General features: G+C 35.7%; 2 protein-coding genes across 4 annotated transcripts; both read left to right on the top strand.

The window, feature by feature from the left end:
- The first annotated feature begins 3,197 nt into the window (after positions 1-3,197).
- On the top strand, positions 3,198-16,361 carry csf3r (colony stimulating factor 3 receptor). Of its 2 annotated transcripts, XM_027011072.3 has the most exons (17): positions 3,198-3,336; positions 5,196-5,285; positions 5,562-5,636; positions 6,193-6,489; positions 8,538-8,670; positions 8,849-9,012; positions 9,149-9,309; positions 10,209-10,359; positions 11,081-11,163; positions 11,485-11,692; positions 11,855-12,040; positions 12,136-12,234; positions 12,437-12,580; positions 12,658-12,798; positions 12,942-13,035; positions 13,123-13,204; positions 13,546-16,361. In XM_027011072.3, the coding sequence occupies exons 3-17, from the start codon at positions 5,573-5,575 to the stop codon at positions 14,017-14,019; spliced, it is 2,481 nt and encodes an 826-aa protein (XP_026866873.2). In that variant the 5' UTR covers positions 3,198-3,336; positions 5,196-5,285; positions 5,562-5,572; the 3' UTR covers positions 14,020-16,361. The 2 variants fall into 2 exon arrangements, with proteins under 2 accessions (XP_026866873.2, XP_081551979.1); XM_081695853.1 differs by lacking the exon at positions 12,136-12,234.
- Positions 16,362-17,568: 1,207 nt separating this feature from the next.
- On the top strand, positions 17,569-24,339 carry mrps15 (mitochondrial ribosomal protein S15). Of its 2 annotated transcripts, XM_027011077.3 has the most exons (10): positions 17,569-17,874; positions 18,785-18,810; positions 18,884-18,914; positions 19,470-19,532; positions 20,288-20,363; positions 21,969-22,017; positions 22,185-22,269; positions 22,363-22,421; positions 23,093-23,284; positions 24,013-24,339. In XM_027011077.3, exons 1-10 carry the CDS (start codon positions 17,709-17,711, stop codon positions 24,127-24,129), a joined length of 864 nt encoding a protein of 287 aa, XP_026866878.2. In that variant the 5' UTR covers positions 17,569-17,708; the 3' UTR covers positions 24,130-24,339. The 2 variants fall into 2 exon arrangements, with proteins under 2 accessions (XP_026866878.2, XP_026866879.2); XM_027011078.3 differs by lacking the exons at positions 18,785-18,810; positions 18,884-18,914 and having other exon boundaries at positions 17,572-17,874.
- Positions 24,340-24,634: the final 295 nt, after the last annotated feature.

Genomic DNA, 24,634 nt, shown 5'->3' with positions numbered 1-24,634 from the left:
TCACATGTAACTTTTTTCACCTCAATTGCTTCACTAGTTGTGAAGCCCCAATGATTCTGAATAATTCTGGTTAATTTTCAGTTAAAAGATCAATTTGGTTTTATATCATTGCATTCAAGAAGCAAGTACAATGTGTTGTCTGTAAAAACTATAATGAATTTTTCCTATATTGAATCACATACACAAACTATCACAGTTTAGACATAGTCATTTTAAACATTTCCCTATAGATTATTATAAAGTGTAAAACAGGATTACAGAATATTCAGTATAATTTCATTAGATATTACTAGATGGATAATGATTAAAACATGGCTCCAAAACGCATTACATAAGGATGTGTTCAATAGGCCTACAGTGGCTTAAAATATATTATAGCAGTAGTGCAGTGAGTCAGACTGTATGATCAGGGCCTGAGTGAACCAAGCATATGTTAGATATCAGACAAAAGCCATTCAATATTGATTTCCTAAGAAAATATCTGTTTCTCAGACCTTCCATTTGAATATCCAGATTTATACATGACCTTCAATAGTTTCATACATACATTCTAAATTTTACTCGTACAATGTCCGAAAACAACTACTTTGGTATGTTGACATATTCTATTGAGATATATTCTAGTATGGAATAAGTTAACATAAGCCTCAAGGCCTATTTATGACCAATATCTGAAATAACATTAAAATATAAGTAGGTCTTTAATTAACAGAACTGTGTCACTGTACTGTGAGTAAATATCCACCTTGTCCACAATGTTCTTTCAAAAAACACCATTGCTTGTTCACATCTCTTCCTAGAATTCCTTCTGAAAGTGCTGGAGGACTAGTGTGGTTAATAAGAGCAGTTTTGCTTTTGTCTCCCCACCACCACCTCTCTCACTCACTCACACGCAGCTTCCACTATACAGGCCTGCCAGTGCCGCTGACCTGTGCTAAGAGGGAAATCAATAGTCAATTCTATTTTGCAGCCTGTCTGTGACAGCTACTAGATAGGAGTGCGTCGGATGCTTGTAAGGAGCAGGAGTGTGAGCATGTCTGGCACCACACACACATACAGGTACACACATTCCTCCCACACTGCTCTGCTCTCATTGAAACAGCTGTGAAGTCAACTGAGCCAGTGTCCTATTACAGCTTTTATCCACAAATGCATTATAGATCTTGCTTCCCAGCAGCTCTTCTTTTAACCGTTCTAATATAAACATGTTGAAGGCCCTGGTTTGTACTCTGGATGGGATCTGATGTTGCAGGAATATATATATATAGATAGATAGATAGATGAAGTTGATTTATAGCAGAAGATTGTTGAGTCTGACTTTAGTAAAACAAAGGCTTCTAACACAAGGCAAAGTATAATCTTATCTTTGGAAAACCCTCTCTTGTAAACCTGCCAGAGAAAACAGCTGTGAAAAAAATACAATATTTTGGAAACTATATGAATGCTTAGTGAAGAATAATGTGTCACTTTTTACATAGAGCTGAATATGATATTAGCTGTAGAACTCAAGTTCACAAAGTAATGTAGAATGTAAAGCATTCTATCCAGCACACAGATGGAGGAAAAGATGTCATCTAAACTTAATCACAAATCATTTTAATAGTATACAGCAAATCTGTCCTGTTTTCTTTTGCTTTGGATTTTGGATTAGATGGTGTGGAGAGGAAAATAAAACAGATAAGCAGTTTAGTGCGTGAGTTCATTTGTTTAAATAAGAGACCTTGACAAAATAATTTTATAATTTAATGAGCTAATAATTTAATGAGCAAGTTGTCATAGCCTAGAGAGTAAATGTACCATTTACTCAGATTTAATATTTATTTTCACACCAAAGATTTATACTCACACCCCATGTCTGCTTTACCAATGTAACATCCCAGAACTTACAACATTTCCTGTTTTTGTTAACTAGCTTTGCTCAGTTCTTCTTTTCAGATTTGACACTTCTTGTAAAACACTTCTTGTTCAAGGAATGATGCTCAAATAACTAGTACAAATTGTAAATGACAAGGGCTGAATGTATATTTACAAAACAAATTCAACTAACAAATTAAACTCAGATTTACTTCAATAGCACTTTTCACAAAGCAGCTTTATAGCATTAATATGTACAGAGAATCTGAGTCCAAGATTCTCTGCATGCAGCCAAGGAGACAATGGTAAGGAAAAACTCCCTGAGAGCAAGAGGAAGAAACCTTAAGAGGAACCAATGCTCAGAATGCTCTGGTTAACACTGGATAGCAAACTAATAACACATATTGAATAAAGCTGCTTTTGTGTTTAACTTTAATTTGCTATAAAACTTATGAGTAGTGTATAAGCCATATGAAATTGCTAACAAATATGTCAGAGGTATGAAGATTATTCAGTGAGAACCAATTTGTACTTCTATTCCAAATCTTCACAGTAAGCAACTGAAAACAGCCTAGAATGACATCAGTAGTGATGGGCTTGTCAGTAAAGTCTCCTGACAGGAACAATTTTTGAGAGGATCAGAAGAATTGGTAGAACATGCCAATGAAATAAACAGTTATAACTATAGGGTCCATGGTGGTCAGGCTGATCTGGAGGACCGACAAGCAGGAACTCACTTTCATGGTTGAGCTTGCACCTACATAAGAAGAGACAAAAGAGGCAGTTGTACAACTCAGCAGAGAAAAAGATACATGGAGATAGTTAGCTCTGTTTCACAAAGTGGTGTTAATATAGTCTAATAAAGTAATGTGTGTGTATAGTAACAATAGATTATGTTTACTGAAATGTGAGTGAATTTTACATTTCAGTGAATATAAAGATTTTTTTAAAGATTAATTATATGTGAGAAATATTTTTTGTAAAAACAAATTGATGTTACAACAGAAAAATACATCTAAACAGATAAAGCCATACAACAATAAAGGTTTAATGTGGCATTATTTAACAATCAATAGTTCTTATTAGTTAAATAGTTAAAAGACTTTAAAACTGGCTGAGCAAACAGTGGAACAAAAATATATAAAAGTAGGCATTATAATATAAAATGTTGCTTCTCTGCTATTTTAGACACTCTACACTCTAGATTATAGATTTCCTTTAATATATGTTTCATTATCAAGCAATCATTTAAAAATTGTCTTCATTCTTTCTGATGTACGTTAAGCCAGTCTTAGACTTGCTTCCTCTTCTTCTTTTTTTCCTGGAGTTTACAGTCATGTGTTCTCTCCAGGCAATGCACAATTTAAGTTATATTGGTACAATGTAAAAGGGGGGGTTACAGAAGCAGAGTCAGACAGTTGGATTGTGTCTGCTTGCCCTTAGAGACAATGAAAGCACTCTCAGGCCTTGGTGCTTTATGTGGTGAGTGTGATCTATGATTACATTTACATCTGTCAATGTTTACAGAAAGCTGTTTTCAGAATTCTATGTCTTCCAAATTCATTCAAAAAAGGTGAGAACTGATAGATTTATGTTATGCCATGATATAATATGACATGACATGATATGTTAACATGGATCATACCGTTTTTGGCTGTATGGGTGATTGGCTGACTTTCTAAATTTCCATATTTGAACCAAAAACTGATAATTTAATTTAACACATTAAAATATTACTATAACAATGATAGAGTTTAGGATAATTTTTAGAAGCTCTTGTGATGGTGGCTATAGTTCTAAAATAAAATAAAAGTAAAAACTAAGTTTTTTTTAATTATTATTCTTAAATGTAAAATTTAACATGCTCTATCAGAAAAGAGGATGTGAAATTATTGTGAATTATTATTTTTTAGTTCTTCTTCAGTTATTGTATAATCACATTTTACTAGACCTAGATTCTAAAATAGAACAGTGTGGCCTAGTAAATATTTTGGATGATTTATTTTGGGGTGGGATTCAAAAACATAGGCAACATAGAGAGTGTGGGAGAGAGAGAACAAGAGAGGGAAAGAGAGAGAAGCGAGAAAGGAAGAGAGAAAGCTTGTTTCCTGTAACCTAATTTCTTAATTGAAGTAGAGTGTGCCCTAAGACCATTCCAGGGGCCAGAAACAAAGGGTTACATATACCTTCAAAGAGAACATACGAGTTACATATAACTTCCGAGAGAAATAAATGCGTTAAGAAATGTGAGAACAGAGAGAAAATTAGGCACTAACCATTTACAAAAGAACATCCATTTTCATACTCTGTATTACTTGTTATTTTTATGAATTTATTTTATGGAAACAAGCAAAGCAATTTATGGCAGAAGAGATACAGAAATACTACTTCTGTATGTGGCATTTGTTATGCTCTGCCATATTTGCATTAATATGATAACTTTTCAGTTAATAAATGCACGGTGGCAAATCAAGAGGAAAAACAAAAGCAATACTGAGGTTCGTTAATGGAAAATGAGAAATTGCCTGTCTCGTTTGTGTTCACAAGCACATTAAATCATGGTACTGGAACAACATGCCAAGCTCTCACAAAAAGAAATCACTACAAATATAATAACTCCACTCTCTCTAGCAGGGTGCAAAGCTCATTTAGGAGCTCCAGGCAATTAGCCTCTGCAATAGGGTGAAATGCTGAAAAGCAAATGCTGGGAAGTGAAGGCCTTTATGTGAGCTACTGATAAGAAATAATGGAATATAACTTCTGTACTGTCATTTTTCTACTATTCACACACATGCACACTCACACACAGTATATGCAGACACGCACCCTTACATATTCTCAGGCAAGGAAGGGTTCTCTGCCTACAACAAGGGTTGATTGTGTTCAACTGCAACTTAACTAGGGTATTCCAACAGATGTTTTGCCTTTAAAACTGATTACTTTCTTGTACACTGAGACACAGTACTAACTTGGTGCTTGTCATCTGATATTCCCATCTACTCCCAGCACATCCCCTGCCTTTGTTAATCTGTGCTGCTCGTAAACATGACATAAACCATAAAATATTAAAGATATAATGGACAGTGAAATTATTGAACTAATTAACTCCTTCTGGACTGTTGCTGGGGGGAGTAAAGAGAGCTGTGAGGATGAGATTAGTGGCTTGCAGTAGGTTTCACAACAGCCTGACATTTCCTGCTCCGTTTGGCCTCTGGGTATTAGGATGGGGCTAACGGTACACCACAACATAGCTAACAGAAAGAGAGAAACAGGAGGAATGTTCTCTCCTAGAAGTAGCTAGTAAGACTCAAGTTTACAAGGTCTCATCCCTCTCTTTTCAGGAAGATCACACTGCTCAACCCGCATGGAAGCATAGGAAGCCTACACATGTATTGTTCCTGCCCAGAGAGGACTAGTGCTTTTTACACTTGGTATGCTTTTTACACTCAGAATTTTTCATTTTTGTTCATTTGTCTCTTTAGTCCTTTTTCTGGCTGTTATTTATGTATTTTAGTATCAGTGTCCCACTAAACGGAAAGATAACTTTCGGATTTTGTTGGGTTTGCTCCTAACTACCTTTCCTCTTTAATGTGCCATTTTAACTTTCATACATGTGGTTCCATTTTGAGGAGTTTTTACATCTTAGAAACAGTAAATAAAAAAGTCTAGAGTATGTAATAACCAAATCCATTTTGACTGGCTTACAGATACTGCTATAATGGCATTGTGTTGGAACTTAGTACATGCTGTGCTCTGGACAACTGCATGTTTATTCACAGCAGGTAACAGAATTTCTGTTTTTCTTTCTTGATACCTTTTCCTCATAACTGCAGTGATTAACAATTTAGTGTTTGATCTTGTACTGTATGTGGCATGGACGTGACCAAAGTAACATTAGTTCATACATTTTGTAACATAAACAAATGTAATAAGAACCACCAAAAACTACCCATTTTATATGGTTTAATGGAGAGAACACACTAAATCAAAAAACATGTTGTGTGCTTTTGACTTAACAGCTCACTGTAAGTTAAACCAAATATTTGTGAATTAATATTTTCAGTTATCCAGCTGATAAGGCTAAAGTACATTTAGGTTAAAACTATTATATCTTTTACCACATATTTTGAAATAGCCAAGTTCTCGAGAAAATCTATTGTAATGCTTTGTTTCACAAGACTTGAAGGGGAAAGGGTAATGGTTAACTCGGCTGTTGTAATATGGAATGTATTTTCATATATCTATATTATTTTATATGGATATTTCAAATCTTAATCCTAAACATTATTTGTCTATATGAAAGTTTTGCACTTTATGTTTATCTGTTATTCCTTAAAGATGTCAGAGCATCATCATGTGCTGAGCTACACACTCCATCTGTAGTGGTTCCTTTTGGCTCACAAGTTGCAGCTTCCTGTTACATCAAAGAAGAATGTTCACTGACAAAAGACCAAGATTTTCATGTGAAGCTGTATTACAACAATATTTTAATCCATAGCAATAAGACCAGTCAGGATACAAGGATATATGAAATCCTCATAACCAACTTCACAGACACGAGAGCAGTGCTGGAGTGTCATGTCTGCTTATCTGATTACTGCAAAGTAGTAGATGCCCTCGAGATCAAAGCATCATGTAAGGATATTTTCAGATTTGTTTACTTAGTAGCTAAACTGGAATGTGAATTCACTGACTCATAACTACGGAAGCCTTGAAGGGTAAAACTGTGCTCTTGAGTTTTCTCCCTATTCTAGCTGGCCTGAACAGCAATGAAAAAAAGTGTTCTGGAGTCAAGGTTCTCCCTCTTTTTTTTCTTTTTTTTTACTTTATACAGTACAATTAATAGACAATAAAGTCTGCAGACATATTTACAGACGTCACCCAATGTTTTTAAAAGTATAGTATACATATCCATATTGTGTGTGTATACACACACACACACACACACACACATACGTTTTAAATGAATACAGAAACAACACGTACATTTATCTATCCCAGATAAAGTTCATTCAAACCTGAGAACGCGTTAGTAAATCTGGTACATTAAGCGAGCAGTGGCTGTCCACAAATTTCTTGTCTTCGGGTATAAAATAATGTCAGTTTATCAGATGTATCACAGTTGATAATTCCTAAGCAAAACGGTAACCTTTAAATGGAATCACTCTTTGAAAACGTTTGTCTAGTACAAGCCATCTTTCAAGTCATGTTCAGCTATAAAAACTGAATACATCGGGCAGTAAATAAGTAGCTTCACTACAGCTGTGTTGTTACTTTGTAAGTCGTTCATATCAATTTATGCTGGAACACTACTAGTGCTCATGACTCGCAGGTGCATTTGAACTACAGAGGATTTTGTTAAGGATTGCTTTTGTTAGCTACTATACATGATCTCCTATCGTTAATGCCCGTCAGGAGCAACTAAGATCTTTCTATGTATCTGACCCTAATAAGATTACTACTTAATCCATAGCATCACCCATTGTAATTCCTTTTAATAAGGGGAAAACAGAGAAGCTAATGACTAGCATTTAGCATGCTAAGTGTTAGCCAAGATTTTCTTTCTTTACCTTATGCTACCTTCAAGTCCTGCCTAGTAAATTCCACCTTACTAGTTGGGACGTCGTAGTGACGTATTGCGTTCAAGTGGTTTTCGGTCGGGGGTAAATGGACGCCATGATAGGCAGTGGTAAGGCCTTTAACCCTCAATTGCTCAAGTTGTACTCAGTTATAATTGTAAATCGCTTTGGATTAAATTGTTGGCTAAATGCCACAAATCTAAAAATGATAAAACTCCTTTTGTTTTTACTTTTGTTTTGTATAATCAAAAACAGGAAGTTTATTTTGCATTATTGAAAGAAATGAGACCAAGTAGGATTCGCTTTAGGGTTATCATTTTTAGCTTTGTTGCTATTCCTCATCAACATAAGCACAATTTGTGCACAAACGTATACAACCTTGAACTGTAACTCTACAGATGACGTACACAACTAGAGCTAATATGCTTTTACATTATTATTTTTTTTAATTACAGTCTACTGTAGGAGCAGCATCTGTACCGGCATCTGCCGTAACGTTTGCTGGCACGCCCCCAAATCGGAAAGTCGGGCCTTATCGAAAAATCAGTTTCCCACTAGTTAATACAACGTTGAGGTGGCCATCATGTACGCTCATCTCATAAATACGATATTTCCGACACAACTTGAAGCAACTAGAATAGGCAGAATATTTATTTTCTTTTTTTTACGTTACCCTTCAGCGCTTCCGTATCCAACACACTGGTGAGCAAAGATTTAATCTAATGAAGTGCATATTAGAAGAATACTCCTTAGTTCGGGAAAATGGAATCACCTTCCTCTGATGTAAACTAGCCAGCATTCCATTCACCTTTTATTTTGATTCTGGACTACATGGAGATTTCCCATTGTCAGTGAAGTTCAGTGTAAGACTGGGAAATTGCTGTTGTGGAAAATTGCTTGACTTTCTATTCTTTGCCCATAATGCAATATAAGTATGCAGTAATACACTTTACAGTTCTGTTGTGTCATACTAGCTGCAAAGGTGAATTGTCAGACTATGATAAAGCAGTTATAGTTATTTCTCGTAATGTGCTGTTGTGTTGTGCATTGGAATTTTATGAAGATGGCCATCATCTCAGTTTGCAATCCTATTTCTCTTTCTAGATCCCCCGCCTGTCCCTCAGAACTTGACCTGCATATTAAATCTTACTAAACCAATCACACTGTTATGTAAGTGGGACCCAGGTCAGAAAATGCTGGATATTCCAACAAATTACACTCTACACATAGAATTCAGGTACCTATATTGGGCTACTGTATCTTACCTTAGTATTCAGTTATAAAATACAAAAAAGTTTTTAATGTTTTACTGTTATTTATAATTATCATTCACCAAAAGTTACTCATTTGTTTAAATAATGAGAAATAATAATGATAATGATAAACTGTTTACATAATTATATCTTTTCTTTTAGTGGTTCTGAGAGGTTTATCTATGTTCCGGCACCTGGCAAACACTTCTACAGGGTTCCACGTGCTGGCATCACATTCTTTAATACAATGCATGTTTATGTGATGGCAGTCAATGCCTACGGCAATTCCACATCTGAAACCCAGGAACTGTGGCCCATGAAAACAGGTTCAACTGGCACTTATGTGCACAAATAAAGCGAAAAGGCATTCTGGCCTATAAAGTGACACCTTTTCAAGTTACTCCTAATTTTGGATGTGATCATATTCAGCAACTCCTGTCATGTCATGTGTTTCTTTTATAGCTAAGCTGGATGCTCCACAAATTCAAAGAGTTGGAACAGGAAAGTTTGGATGCCTAGAGCACTGTTGGAGACTCTCACAGACCCAGGGCTGGATTACTAGGTCCCTACTTGTGGAGATAAGACTTAAACCTATGGACGGCAAAGTTTTGGACAGAGAGCAGGTCATTTATCTTTGTTAACACATATTTCAGTTATTTTCACACATACAGTATGGTTTAATATCCCTGTCAACACATTGATATTAATATTATTTTGTAGAAACAATTTTGAAAATGCTGAATACTGGTTAGGCCCATTCTCTGTCTCTTCTGGAAAAACCTTTGTTCCACAAGGGCACTTCCCTCCAGGATTATTTGGAATCATGGTTGTTGCCATTTTTATCTTTAGATTGTATGTGTTGCAATTATCAGTTCTTTCTGAATGTCACCTATATGTGATATGACTGCAAGAGAGGAGCAAGGTATGAGGGCAGGTTGGAAGCAGATTTATTACACAAACAAAGAAAAAGTATTAAAACAACACAAAGACCTCAGTAGAAGCATGGACAAGAGCAAAGCATATGTCTCTATGGAGGCTAATGCAGAATACTGGTGGTAAGATCCAGTGGTGTGACAGGAAACAGGTGCAAGCAATCAATAAATAAGTGAGTGATTTGGCATGGGGAAGTGATTGAGAAGCATGGTTGGTGGGTGTATACTGGAGTGTGACACTATTTATATATATTACATAAGTATAGTACTCTTAATAAAATTAGTAGCACATATATAATATGTTTATTCAGTTTAAAGTTTATTCAGATTTGAGTCTGTAGGAGTGCTTAAGAATTCATCCATGATTCAAACATTCTGTAATGCCTCATCACAGAAACACACAAAGTAAGATAAATTATTTACCTTAATAAAACTCCCAATGGCAATTTAAAAAAAAAGAATCTGTATTGCCACTAAAGGTGCAATAATGTATTGATTAAGAACTTTAAAATAACTGTAGATATTAGAAATATGACTGTAAGACGCCAGATGTATATGTTGAGTTCTGCTGTTCTGATTATTTTCTGTAGGTAAGCTCTAGGAAAGCCAGACCTACTAGCACAATAGAGGTGTGCGGTTTGCTTCATGGGATGATCTACCAGTCCAGCATGAGGGTGAGGTATGACACTGGCCCATGGAGCGAGTGGAGTCATCCCACAAAGGCTACTACACCTATGAAGGGTACTTAAGATTCTTTTTTGCCTGTTATATCTCTTGGGGGAGAGATGGGTGGTTATGAAGTGTTGGTCTGAAGTTTTTGTAGAAAGCAATGACAACGTTTGCAGTTAGTCTTGCTATAACTAGATATTTTACTGTAACATAAAGCCTGAAAAACCTTCTGTCAGCTTCTGTTGAAGTACCTTTTGTGTAGCAAGGGCTGCTTTTATGCTTGGTCAGTCACCTCCCTTTGGCAGTTGTTAAAGTCAAAACCCTCTTATCAATGTGACATAGCAGTACCAGTGCTTGACATATGGACTAGCCAATAGAATCTACCTCAGAAATCTCAAGGAAAGATTAAGAAATCCCTGCAAGAAACTGAAGGGACAAGTTGGTGGATGTGAATTTAAGCATCCTTTTCATTTGAGTATAAAATATTGAGTATAAAATTTTATACTGTGAATTTGCTTAGCAGCTACTTTCTGTAAAGCTGGAATATACCAATAGGCATATCGCAATCAAACTAGATCAATGAATGTTGGTCACATCTTTCTTAGACTGCTCATATGACTGTCTTATTAAATACAAATCTCTCTCTAAATAAAAATATTTACTTTAAGAGGTTTTGAGATCAGTCCATGCTATAGTGTCTCTAAAAACCCCACTTAAACACCAGCACTGCTTGAAAATTGCCAAAAACCTTGATGTACAGTTGTGTGTGTTGAAACGACCGATCTCTTTTCAGCTCCTACTGGCCGACTAGTCACATGGCTAAAGCTACTCGGGCCCCCAGTAAACAAACATTACATGGCACAGTTGCTTTGGAAGGTGAGAACCGAACAAATAAAACACCTCACAGAGCTGTTTCTAAAGAGTTGCACTGGCTAATGGAGCAAAGATGTCTTATATGAACCCATCAATTTTTATATTTTAGATTATTAGCAACCCCCAGTGAATTTAATAACTGAACCAGTGTGGTTGTGATAGACCAAATGCATTAAGATGTGTTATGCATTTTATTTTCCAAAGTGTCTATTTCCATGGAATATCATGTATAATCTAAACAACTTCAAAAATTAAATGATCAGTCATTATATGGCAATGCTTTGTAAGATGTGCAGGTGGCATGTAACACTCTGTCTATGTCAGCCATCGTTGCAGTTCCGTGCCAACAGTATGAATCTGTCTTACATCGTGTCATACATGAGGACACCCAAAAAGAAGGAGAGTGTGTGTGTCACAGAGTTGCAGCACTGCTCCTTCCAGCTCCCTGTAGGTGTCAGTAAGGTCTCCCTCTCAGCCATGAACACAGCAGGAAAATCTAGCTCAACAGAGGTGGCTGTGTACAGGCGAAAAGGTAGCTAGTGCACTTAGACACATTGCCTTTTGCCTATCTTATATTTGTGTTAGACTAATGTTGTCCATTCTCTATAACTAAAATGTATATTTCCAGAGCAAATATGAGTAACTGAATATAGGTTTGTTGGGATTTTGATTCATCAGTCTGTCTCTTTTCCAGAATTGGACCCTGTCCGTTATTTACATGTTTTACCAGAATCTGAAGAGTCAGTGCTTATAGAATGGGTAAGCCCTTCTCCACTCATTACTGGCTATGTGCTAGAGTGGAAAGCATCATGGGAGGCAATCTCTGATTCCATCTCGTTCGAAATTCTGGACAAAAATCAGACCAGTTTGGTAGTATCGGGTAAAGTACAAATTCAAATTATTTTTAAGACAGTTCATTTTTGTTCACCAACTATACATATGCATATTAAACATAGTTTTGATATTACATTTTAGGACTTGAGCCTTACAAACCCTATGAATTTTCTGTATATGCTAAGTATAAAGAAGGTATTGGTCAGTCCTCCACTGTCATGGCATACACAAAAGAGAAAGGTTAGTCTCACCTAAAATTGTGACCGCAGCATAACAAACTGATCATGTAAAGTGTGCAGAACAATAAACTAGATAATGATACAATACTTCCCTCTAGTGGACCTAGTTTTGCTATGAATTCATTGGAAGTGTGTTTCAGTTTTTATTATTACAAAATAAAAAAGCTATTTTAGTAGCCTAATGCAGTTTTCTATTATCTTAGCCCCTTCTGTATCTCCAAAGCTGAAGTTTAGAGAGTTTAGACCATATATTGAGCTTTCCTGGGATGAAATCCCATTGCAAGAAAAGAATGGATTCATTACTGGCTATAAGGTTTTCTACTGGGATGAAAAGAACAACACCAGAGGTATTTTAAAATCTTGTTGCTTGTTATTTCCTATAAAACAGTTCTTCCACTGACTGTGGTATGTCTTTATCACTCAGTTATAGATATTGAGGGCACACAGACAAGTGTGGTTCTGAAAGATCTCCATCCTTTCTCCATGTATGAATTCCTCCTTATGACTAGCACAAATGGAGGAAGTCTAAATGGATCCATTGTCACAATGCAAGCCCCAGTTATTGGTACCTGATGATACCTGACTTTATTATGCTTTTTATAGATCAATTACCTTATATTAATTAATTTGTTTTAATTAATTACCTTTTTTAAAGATTATTACCTTTTGATATTCAGTGACTCATGGAATTATAAACATGTTTTTCAGATTCCTTTGAAATAGTTTTGTTTCTGGTCCCAGCATGTGTTGGGTTGATACTTCTTTTCATTGGTGTATTTGCCTGTTTCAGTAAAAATGAATGGTGAGTCTCTAAAGTGTATATCAATAGATCCTTTATGCTCTGTGATTCTGAGAGCCATTTGAGAGTACAACACTGTTTCTCTCACAGCTTGAAGAAATTCCTGTGGCCAATGATACCTGATCCAGCCAACAGCAGTATTAAAAAATGGACCACAACTGATTCACTGCTGGTATGTCCATTTTTGCTCCAGAACTATATCACGTTGTCACTTCAATTTTTCTGTTGTTTTTAAAATTGTCATAACTGCAATTAGCAAATCACTACAAAATCCAAGTGCCTAAAATATATTTCACAAACACAAGTGCACGATGGTAAGACGTTAGTCATTTAATTTTGCTTTTGCCTAATTTTTCTAACTTGTCTTAACGCTTCTGTAAACTGAACGTAACTAGAATTTTTCAAAAATGTATATTTCTAACCATTTTTCTTTATAGCATAATTCAAGGCAATAATATTCATAATGTAGCCATAATATAGGTCATTTATATGTGCCATATTTTTCCTCCAAAGGATATACCCACCTTTAAAGAGGTCAAGGAACCTGTGCTGGTATATCTTTCCCATTTTAGTCTTCTGAGCTCATCTGAAAGTGAGCTTTGGAAAGTAGATAAGAAACTCAAGAGTAGCAAATGGACATATGATAGGTGCAAAGCTGATGAAGGCCACACTGACTCGTCACATGATTCAAGAACCTATAACTCAGGGCAAATGAATGAGTCTGTACCTTATGCTACTGTTGTCTTTGCTGGTCCATATCGGAGCCAGCCTGTCCCTCCACCAGCCTACTTGCGTTCTGACTCAACACAACCTCTCCTGGGGGAAGAGGAACCTTCTAGTCCTCTTCCATTCAAGATGTGCCCCAAAGTGAATGTCTCTGAAGTTGATCACTTTTCTACTTGTGAGGAGAATTTAAAAACTGTACAAATAAAGGGTTCACTTTTGGAAGATTTTCCTATGCTCAGATCCTTAGAGACTCAGAATTAAGCCTAAATTCAAAAGTCTTCACTGATTTTACTGTCATATGTAAAAGTGTAGTTAGGAAATATTAGTTGTTGAAATTTAAGTCATTTAGGACTTTGGAACCTTATACAATATGTACACTTTATTGTGAAATAGAAACACCTTCATTTTCTTTATGGGTGTATCAAATTTAGCAGCAACAATCTATGAAATGTGGCTCATTGCTGATGATTTAAGGCAACCTGCAGGACATCACATTCACCATATTATTCAAACAGTAGGCTGTGTATATAAAGTTTCAGTAGTTTGTTTTGGAAAGTGGATGTTGCAACAATACATGACCTTTAGTTGCAGTGTTCACAGTCACTACCCTCAGCACAAGCTGTTATTTAGATATTAATAGCACACTGTGTATGCTAGCAAGGGCAAATAAGTTAAAATTAAATGCCTTTGTTGACTGAGATTGTCTTTGGTCAGTCTTTGGTCACAAGCATCTCAACATTTACAATAGAAATGCATCTGCAAAAAAGACTGCAACTTCCCAGATACTGGTAGAAACCTCTGTGGTTACCATTAATGTTCATAGCATAGCATTTGGAACATGCCACATGATTGTCCTGTTACACCATCAGACCATTCAGTGACCTGTACAATTTGATTTATTTAATCATCCCACCATAATTTTGTTTTGAGGCAAGCAAGTCTGTGATATGCTGTGCACTGTAGCCAAAATTTATCCCAGCCAGTGTTAACATCAGCCGTGCATGCCACTGTGCACATGTATGCCTACATTTCCAATCTGTATCAGACTGTAATAATTTTTTTCTGTGTTTGAATTGTATATTGTATTATATATTATTTTATTGTACATTTAGCCATCTGTTTTGGACAGAGGTCATTCATCAGTTATGCAAAGCAAAGTACAACTGCACAACTGATCAACATCCTCTGTCCAAAATGTCCTGTTTCTTGTCACTACAATTTTGACTCTTTCTCTCTCTCTCACTCACACACACACACACACACACAAACTATATATATATATATATATATATATATATATATATATATATATATATATATATATATATATATATATATACATACATACATACACACACACACACACACACACACATATGTGTGTGTGTGTGTGTGTGTGTGTGTGTGTGTGTGTGTGTGTGTGTGTGTGTGTGTGTGTAAAACAAAAATAACATCATGTATAAAGATGACATTTTATTTTATTGTTATTTTTTGCATATGATGTGCATTTATATCTTCCCTAAATCCTGCCAATCTGTAATGTGGGGGGAAAAAGGGCTTAATGTGCTCATTTTTTCTCTGAAAAAAAAAAAAAATGTAAGGGAGGGCCAACAGCTTTTTACAGCTAGAATTACTAAAATGAAGGGGTTCTTTTATATATGATTCTCTTACAGCCTGTGTGAGCTTTCTCGGAAATCTAGTCTCTGTACCACGCTTTGTTAAAACACAGTTCTTGGTAAACGATTCTTCGTAAGATTATTTTGACTGAGTTAAAATTGGATAAATAAATCAATGTTAGTTAGGAACAGCTTTTGCTTTTTCTTGCTAAGGAGAACCTTAGGTCATTCTGTACAACATCTAATATAAGAAAAGTAATTGATACCTTTGTTGCATCCTTATTGGATTACTGTAATGCTGGATCTTGGTGTTAATTAAATGTATCTTGTTCATTATAAACTAGAACAAACTACTGCCATACTATTTTAACAGATATAAAGAAAAGAGATCAAATTTCTCTACACTCAGTGTGCCTACATTGGCTTTCAGTTTATTTCAGAATCCAATACAATGTGGCTTTGATTGTTTTTATAGCATTAAATGGACTGTCCCCTACATATATTATGGACATGCTTTGCCTATATGATCCAGCAATATCTCTAAGGTCAGCTTCACACTTCTGATTGTCCGATGGTCTCACCTTAAGATAAAGGGTCGTGCCTTTGTTGTTGCACCAAAACTACTGTCTACCAGCTGGTGTAAGCAAGCATTTTGAGTAATTGTTTTTAATTACAAGCTTAACATGTATTTTTAGCAAATGGCTTTCAGTAACTGTTGATGTGTTATGCTGATTGAGGACTGTGTGTAGTAACATTAGTGCTTCTTCTGAATTTGGATGGTGGGTACAGAACTGATAGTGGTACAAACCAGTTCATTGATTGTAAAGAACTTTGGTTTTAAATATAAAGAAATTGTACTTATTTACTTACTTACTAATTTGGCTTATATTGATGTTTGCCATAAAGAAATTCTTAAAAATGAAGCTGATCATATATTTGGCCCAAGTGAACATTTTATAAAAATAAATTGTAGTTGCTTACTTATGATTTATAGCATGTTAGTATTTAATTTAAAATGTTACAGAACTGATCAGTCCATATGTAAGAACAGTTCAGGCTTAGAAAACTGGACAATTCCTAAGAACATTGTTTTAAACCTAACTTGTCTATAATAGTTCCACTCACTTATTGCACAGTAAATGTAATCCAAAATTGTTACAGACACAACTCCAGACCATAGAGATTACAGAAATTAATTTGAATTCCAGGCAATGTTGGTTGGGAAGCCAATTAGCTATTTGGACAAATTGTTTCTACTGTGCAATGAAACATAAATTGGTTGATACAACTAATAAAAGTAATACAATTTACAAGAATTATATGAATTATATAATTGAAGATAATAATAATAATATTATATAAGCAATATTCCAGAAATCACAGGAGTAATGTGATTTGAAAGAGAAGTGGTGGGGTTATTCTAAAAGATGAAGCTAACACATTATAATGGAATACAAGATATCTGTTCACTCATCTATAATAAATTATTGGCTTTATAATGACGTAATGAAGCTACAGCGCCGCCATCTTGTCATTCCCAATAATGTTTAGAAAAAAAACGTTTATAAAAATGCAGTTATTTTACACAATATATCACTCATTAAATCCCGTACTTATCTACAACGTACTTATCTACCTGAAATAAACACCACTGCCATGTAATTAGTTTAGCAGCGGGGTTTTTTTTATTTTTTTTATTTTTATAAAAAACCCAAAAGATAGCTAGGTTAGCTAGCTGTTAGTTATAGTTGCTTTCTTTAACTAGAGTTTAGATAGATAGCGCTTGTTAGCCAGCTACGTAACCTTTCTGTTGCAGATGTTGTCCCAACTACTGTCCGAAGGAAAAACAAGTGAATTGCTTTACTATGTGCAATCAGTAGTTTTAGCTTGAATACGAATGTGTATTAAACCATACAATTTTAATTTTATTTATCTTTATTATTGACCGGTGTACCTGTACTAAGAAGGACGAATATAATCTGATAATTTGATATTTAAATGTCAAGTATGTAATCATTTTTCCAGGTATTTATTGCGACATTGTTATAAAAAATAAATGAAATAACATATAGATAAATATAATTTTGAAAGTAAATGAATTACATTTAAAAACCTCCATACCTTAAGAGACTTGGATATTATTTTACCTTGGATTTATCGGACAGGTGGTGGCGGCAGTAATTCATGTATCGTTGGTTTGCCTCCTCGAAAGACTGAAGAAGAATGTTTGACGAGCTGGCGTTCTCTGTACATTGAGGGGCAAACGTTTTTGAATGCAATTATCTCCTTCAAGTGTGAGAAAACGTATAAAGGAGGCTGACGTCTGTGAAGACAATGTTTTTGAAAAAAACAATGAAATTAACAGCGGTGATTTTACGAACATGGAATCTATTTTCAGGCGTGAAACTCGGCAATGTCATGCCAATGAGGCATGGTCATGGCAGCTGGGGCGGAGTATTCAATGCTAACCTTAGCTGGATGGTCACTCATGCAATTAGAAGTATGTTGACACTATTACGTTACATTGAAGCAATCACTGTGTTAATCTTTATGCCTTAAATTTGTATCGTTTATTAAATTACTTATTTAATTAGTCGGGGTTTTTGCTACTAACCTAGGTTAGATAGCATTAGCTATCTACACTTCCTGATGTGTGTTTAACTGTTAAAGTAGCGATATCCGGCTATCTGCCTTGTCTGTATAACGTTACGCAACTTTAAACAGGACACCATATAATCTAGTCTTTTTATCTTTAGATTTGTGGTCTAGGTAGTTTTATATGCAGATAAGATCGTGTTTGTTTCTAGTAAAGTGCGAGACAAATGTAGTTAGCTAAATTAGCTAACGCTAGATAGGTAGCATTAGCTAGTTAGCTAAGCTAGCTATGTTTTTTGTTTTAGTATATGACGCCACATTTTAAACGACTAAATTAGCTAGGTTAGCTAATTGGCTAGTTAAATTGTAATTTTGTATAAAATGAAGCTGTATGCCATTAGGGGGCTCTGCTTACGTATTGGATGCTAGAGACGTTCGGCACGAGACAAGACCACATAATGTTCGACATATAGAAATGTACAGTCGCAGGTCTCGTCATTAAAAATTATTTTTATTAGAACCTCATAGGTCGCTACATTTCGTAGGCTTATATTTCTAGACTACAGCCTAGTTTGGCCATGCATAATGTGTCCTCTGTTCATGATGCATTCTCTAGTGCTTCATTAATGGTCTGTTGGATGGATATTTTGGGGTAGAAAATCACTCTGTCTGGTAGTGGCACCTGAATGGTCTGTTGGCTGGATATTTTTAGGTAGAAAACCACTCAGTCCAGTAGTGGCACTGATCCGTCCTAGAACCCTGGCGAATAGACTAATAGATCTCAAACAGACCAACATTATTTATATCTGTTGCAGGCAGCATGGTCAGAAACCAAATAAGGGTAAGTATGGTAGTGTGGCTGAGCGTGTCTGCAGTACAACAGATGAGCTGTAGTCTCTAACTACACTTTTTAGGATGGGTGTAACCAACCTGCTGAAGTGGCCAGTAAGTTTAAGAAAAGCCTTTCTAATAAGCTGACTGGTGAATGTATTAGTTTGGTAACTGCAAACTGTTCTGCTATCTAAAAAATTAACAGATGTGTTTAATTTTTATTTCAGGATGTTTGTGAATTATAATTTAAAAAGATCCTACATAATATCTGTGTGTATGCATTAATTATGTAGTTATTTAAAGCAGTGTGTGTTTACCTATATAGAGATACACTCTTCATTACACAGGGTTCATTTGCAAGCTTCACTGTTGTGTTTGGAAAGGATGTGGCTATCAAGTTATTTCCACCAACCCCCTACCTCGATGACCTGTTTTTCTTAAGTGTTGTTTCTGAGATGACTGTGTCAGCCTAAATTTCAAAAGTCATGTTTTTACGTTCAGTTTAGATTTTGTAGTGGATGCTAGGTTGATTTAGGATTTTATGCTAATTGCACCTTGCATCAGCATGACGTTTGTAATAATATAAATAAGATTAAAGGAATCAACAAGTTTTGTCTACTTGTGAATGCTGATGCATTTCATTAAAGCTCTTTGGTTATTCTTTTTTAGATAATGAAGCCCTCACCATTCAGCCAGTGAGACATTATGCACGTGCAGTACAAAAAAAGCAAGGTAAAGACCATGAAATTAATCAAGTCTGCATTGTATTGCTTCTTTATTTGATAACCCACCCCACCCCCACACCGATCTTTCACACATTGTACATGTGACAAAATGTGGTGTAAATTTAGCAGACCAGTGTTTCTACCATCAGGTATTGTTTAGTTTGGTGTTGAACTGGTCAAAATGAGTGACTTGATTAACTTTAAATGTGGTATGGTTGTTGGCACTATGCAGTAAGGTTATGGTATCTCCCAAACACCTGTCATCTTGGGCTTTTCAAACACAACCATTTTAAGGGTTTATCAAGAATTAATATTACTACCAGTGACTAGAGTTTGGGGATTGGAGGGGAGCTGAAGGAGCATAAAAGCTTGACTGGTGAGCAGTGAAAAGAGGTTGCCTGGGCAGATGAATCCAGCTGTGTTTTTGAATCATCCTGATGGAAGGGTTATCAGGAACATGGTAATCCTATTTTACATCTCTTCAGTGGCCTGTAGAGTTGCCAGATATTGGCAAACATGTTTGACGCAAGATGTAAAATGCAATAAGACTGTTGAGCCCTCCTGTTTGCAGCAACTGCAATGCAGTAATTTCCACATGGTACAACATTTATACCTAGATTAATTTGATGTTCTGAAGGTACCACCCCCTCTTGCACCAGTGTACCATGTAAACTGGCAATTGAATACATCATGTAACCCTTTTGTAAGTGTTTTGAATGCAATGTGGGGTGCATTAACTGTCTTATTTTCCCTTAAAAACAGAATTTCAGAGTCAACTACAAGACCTTCCCCCATCTATGCTGAAACTTGAATTTGCTACTGTTCCACTTGCTCACACGTATGTTTTCTCTTCATATACCTCCAATTTAGTACTGTATTTTAGGTATTTATCTTGCTGTGTACTCTATATGGTTAAGGTTTTAATTAATCTGGGTTGTCGAACTGTAGACTATGCCTCAGTACTTCAGTGCTTTCCCTGCTCACTTTCTTTTTAAATGGTGATTTACAAAACCTGTGATGTCATGTGATAAAGGAAAATCTGCAACTTCCCACAGCTGTGGCCAAAGTTTTTGGAGATTGACAAATTTTGGTTTTTACAAAGTTTACTGCCTTTTTTTTTTTTTTTTTTTTTTTTAGATCATTTTGTCAGTTGTTTATATGGTATAGCAAAGTGCAATTATAAGCATTTCATAAGTTGTTGTTTTTTTTTCCCCACTTATTATTGGCAAATGCATCCAGTTTAAGCAAAGGCTTAATGTTTATAGTGTTGACCCTTCTTTTTTAAGACTTCTACCTAAGAACACTGCCATGAATAAGGAATTGTATCAAAACATCCTCCAAGAGCAACTTCTCCCAACAATTCAACAGCAACAATGAACAATACGTTTTCCAGCATGATGGAGCACCATGTCACAAGGCAAAAGCGATAACCAAGTGGCTCAGAGAACAAAACATTGAAATTTTGAGTCCATGGTCAGGAAACTCCCCAGATCTGAATCCCATTGAGAACCTGTGGTCAGTCCTCAGAAAGAGGGTGGACTAACAAAAACACAGAAACTGTGATCAACTCCAAACACTGATTAAGTAAGAATGGGTTGCCATAAGTCAAGATTTTACCCAGAAGCTGATATCCAGTATGCTAAGGTGAAATGCAGAAGTCTTAAAAAAGAAGGGTCAACACTCCAAATGTTAAGTCTTTGCTTAAATTGGATATATTTATCAATAAAACGTTTTTAAAAACTTATGAAATGCTTATAATTGTACTTCACTATACCATATAAACAAAAAACTGAGGCAGTAAACTTGTGAAAATCAAAATTTGTTAGTCTCAAAACATTTGCCCACGACTGTACATTGAAAATCAGAAATCATTTATTTTTAAAGTCATGTTTGTATTTATACATTAAAAGTTTCTGATATAGGATGACTTGTCACCTCCAAAGGTGCAATTTAGTAATGTATTGCACATCTATAAATTAATCTGGATTAGTATACTTCTCTGTACAAAACAAACGCTACACACCAGCTAGGCTGCACTGTCCTTTGCATAAAGTGTAGAGCTTGTTTTATCCTCAAATGGGAATGTTTTCAGTAGCAAGGAGAGGTCATTTTCTTAGGACTTGTGGAAACACAGCGTGAGCAAAAAGAATGGGCAAGTACTGCCTCATCACAATATACAAAGTCAGTAGATGCTTTTTAAAATTGAGTGCTGTATATGATTACAACATATACTATGCATTTACATTAATTGTAAATTATTGTACATTTTCTGATGGGATTCTGTGAAGAAAAATGTTAGACAAATAAATTTGTAATGTCTTATTCTGTCATTTGCAGAAATACCTGGCTCTGAACTAAAAGAACTGTATGCTTCATTTATGTGACTGAATCCACAGTGCTTCCCTTCTGTGTCATACACATAGCCAATTTTATGTGTTTTCAGAGTTGATGATGTGGTCAAAAGACTTCTCTCACTGGAACTTGGAAGCCACGTATGACCTTTTGCTTTTAACATATTTTGATGTTTTTTGGTGCATTTCCCTTTTGTTAATCTTATTGTGTTGTAGCTGCCCTAGTATTTATACGCTGTCCTTTTCATTGATTATTTTTATCCAGTTTTCCATGCGTCATTAAATTATGTTATTTTCATTATATCCAGAGAGATAAACTGCGTCTGAAAGAGGAACAGCTGATTGCAAAGGTCCAGCGAGATGAAAATGACCGCAGCTCAACAGAAGTTAAGGGTATGTTCCTCTTTTTTTCTCCTTGAGTTAACCTAAGCTTAACCTCTGCAATCTCAGTCTGACTTTGTTGACTTTTTTTGGTTGGCATTATAGTCGCTGTATTGACAGCACGAATTCGTAACTTCCAGGAGCACTTGCAGAAGCACCCTAAGGTATGTAACAGAGAACACACATGATCTTTTCTCTCTATTACACATTTATTAAAGGTGTCATTGCACAGACCATCCTCTTAACACCCTCGCAGGATATCCTGTGCACCAACTTCTCAGAGAGTATGTATGTGAGTGTGTGTGTGTGTGCGCGTGTGTATGTGTGGATATACATATATAGATAGAGAGATTTTAAAATTGTAGTACACAAGGCTTCCAGAGAAACAGGACATTTCAGACAGAGGTCCTACAGCTGTGCAAGCAAAGTGCAACATGAATTTATAGAAGAAAGAAAAAGTTTATATTAATAGAGGTTTAAATCATAACATTCATTCAATGGGGTTCAGAGAGTGTAGATCAGTTCTTTTTCTTTGAGTTTACTAACTTCATTGCTGCCATAGCAACAACTGTCAATGCACACAGATATGTTATTAATGCAGAGTCCATTAGTATTAAAATGCCTTGCCAATAGAAACAACAAATCCTTCATTTTCTGAAGGTCTTTATCAAAACAATCAGCAAGCCTTCTCTTGGATTCCCCAATGTAAAGCTGATTGCATCTCTTGTAATACTGTGTGCACGTGCATGTAACAGAAAGCGAAAGGTGGAAGGAATCATTTTCACATTCTTTTCATAGCCATCACTCATTTATCTAATGTTGCTTATTGTTTCAGGACAAAGCTAACAAGAGATGGATGCTGATGAGCACTGACCAGAGGAAGAAACTGCTAAAATTCCTGAGAAGGACCCACTATGATGCATTTGAGAAAGTCTGCCATGAGCTGGACATCACATACACTTTCCCTCCAGAGTATTGTAGACGAGCCACGCGGCGCTGGTTGGCTAAGAAAGCGCTATGTATCAAGGTATTGCACAAAAATGACTTTTCCTTTGCATTACAACTGGGGGCCCACTTCTTTATACTGCTGCAAAGTAGTACAAAGTTACAGTATCCCTGTAATTCTTCATAGGCATTGAAAACCCACAGTGCATCAAGTTTTAATACTCTATACTTACTAGTCACTTGATTAGAACACCAACCTACACACACTTATTTATTAGCTACAACTTGTATGATCTTTTTATAGGTATACAATTACAATTTGTATCCCATCTTTTGCAGAGTACAATTAGTTAGCCATGCTCTGCCCTCTTCATTATTGGTCAGTTCCTGTCTAAGGGACTCTAACCAACTGAATATTATTTGGCAGGCAGATAAGACAGCTTTGACATATTGGCAGCATGGTAGTGTTGCTCTGTATGACTGTATCAAGAACATTAGAACAGTGTTTCTGGAACTTGTATGTGCATTAATGTCATTGCTGGGTTGAGAGTAAACCACCTCCCAAAAAATATTCTACCGGCATCATCAGTGGTTAGTTTCTAACCATCATAAAATGAAGAGTTGGTAGAAGGTTATTAAAACTGCATGGTAACAGATGCAAAGGCTATAGTCTCTGTGTACCTTCAAAGTGTTTCAAATGCATAAATGCTTCTAAAAAAAGAAGGTGGGCGGTGAGTATATAGTAATGCCAGATGGTTGTAGTTTTTCTTTGTCTTTCTATATCCTTGTGTTTTTCTGTATCCATCTTAGGTCTTCAAAGAGGTCCAGAAGCAGAAAGCAGAGCAGAGAAATAAAATGAAGCAAGCTCAGGAGAAGGCTGAGGCTTCTAGCACTACCCCAACAAATGCCCAAGAGACTGCAGTATAATACAGCACAACAAACCAATCATGCAAAATAACTTCAGCTAAACAACTTAAAATAAAACATAGCTTCCAAACACTGACAACAGAGGATTTTACATGTACTGGTGTGATATTTATTTTGGCAGATATGTTCATACATTTGTCAAAGTAAGAAGCTAACATTGTTCATCTCTTACAGTTATTAAATAAAGTTTGATTGATCTTTCTCTCATAATGTACTTTATTGCATCAAATACTTTTTCATTTATTGCAATCAGGTTTTATGCATCATTTTATCAGATACAAAGCTTCGTGAACACTTGAAGCAAAGAGACAGATGCAGTGTGATGCATTTGTGGTTGTGGTTAGAAGACATATATGTACATTTACATGTAAATGTAAACATAGTTTGGCTTAGTTCTATCAGAATACATTGTGATACAGATCCAAAGTTTTAGTTCTGTAACCCAGTCAACCTTTTGTGTGGTTTGGGTTTTTTTTTTTTTTTTTTTGGGGGGGGGTTTTTTTAA

Source organism: Electrophorus electricus, chromosome 14 (genome assembly GCF_041902795.1).
Source record: "Electrophorus electricus isolate QZ-2024a chromosome 14, ASM4190279v1, whole genome shotgun sequence".
Taxonomy (NCBI): Eukaryota; Metazoa; Chordata; class Actinopteri; order Gymnotiformes; family Gymnotidae; genus Electrophorus; species Electrophorus electricus.
This window is presented reverse-complemented; position numbering and strand designations above follow the sequence as displayed.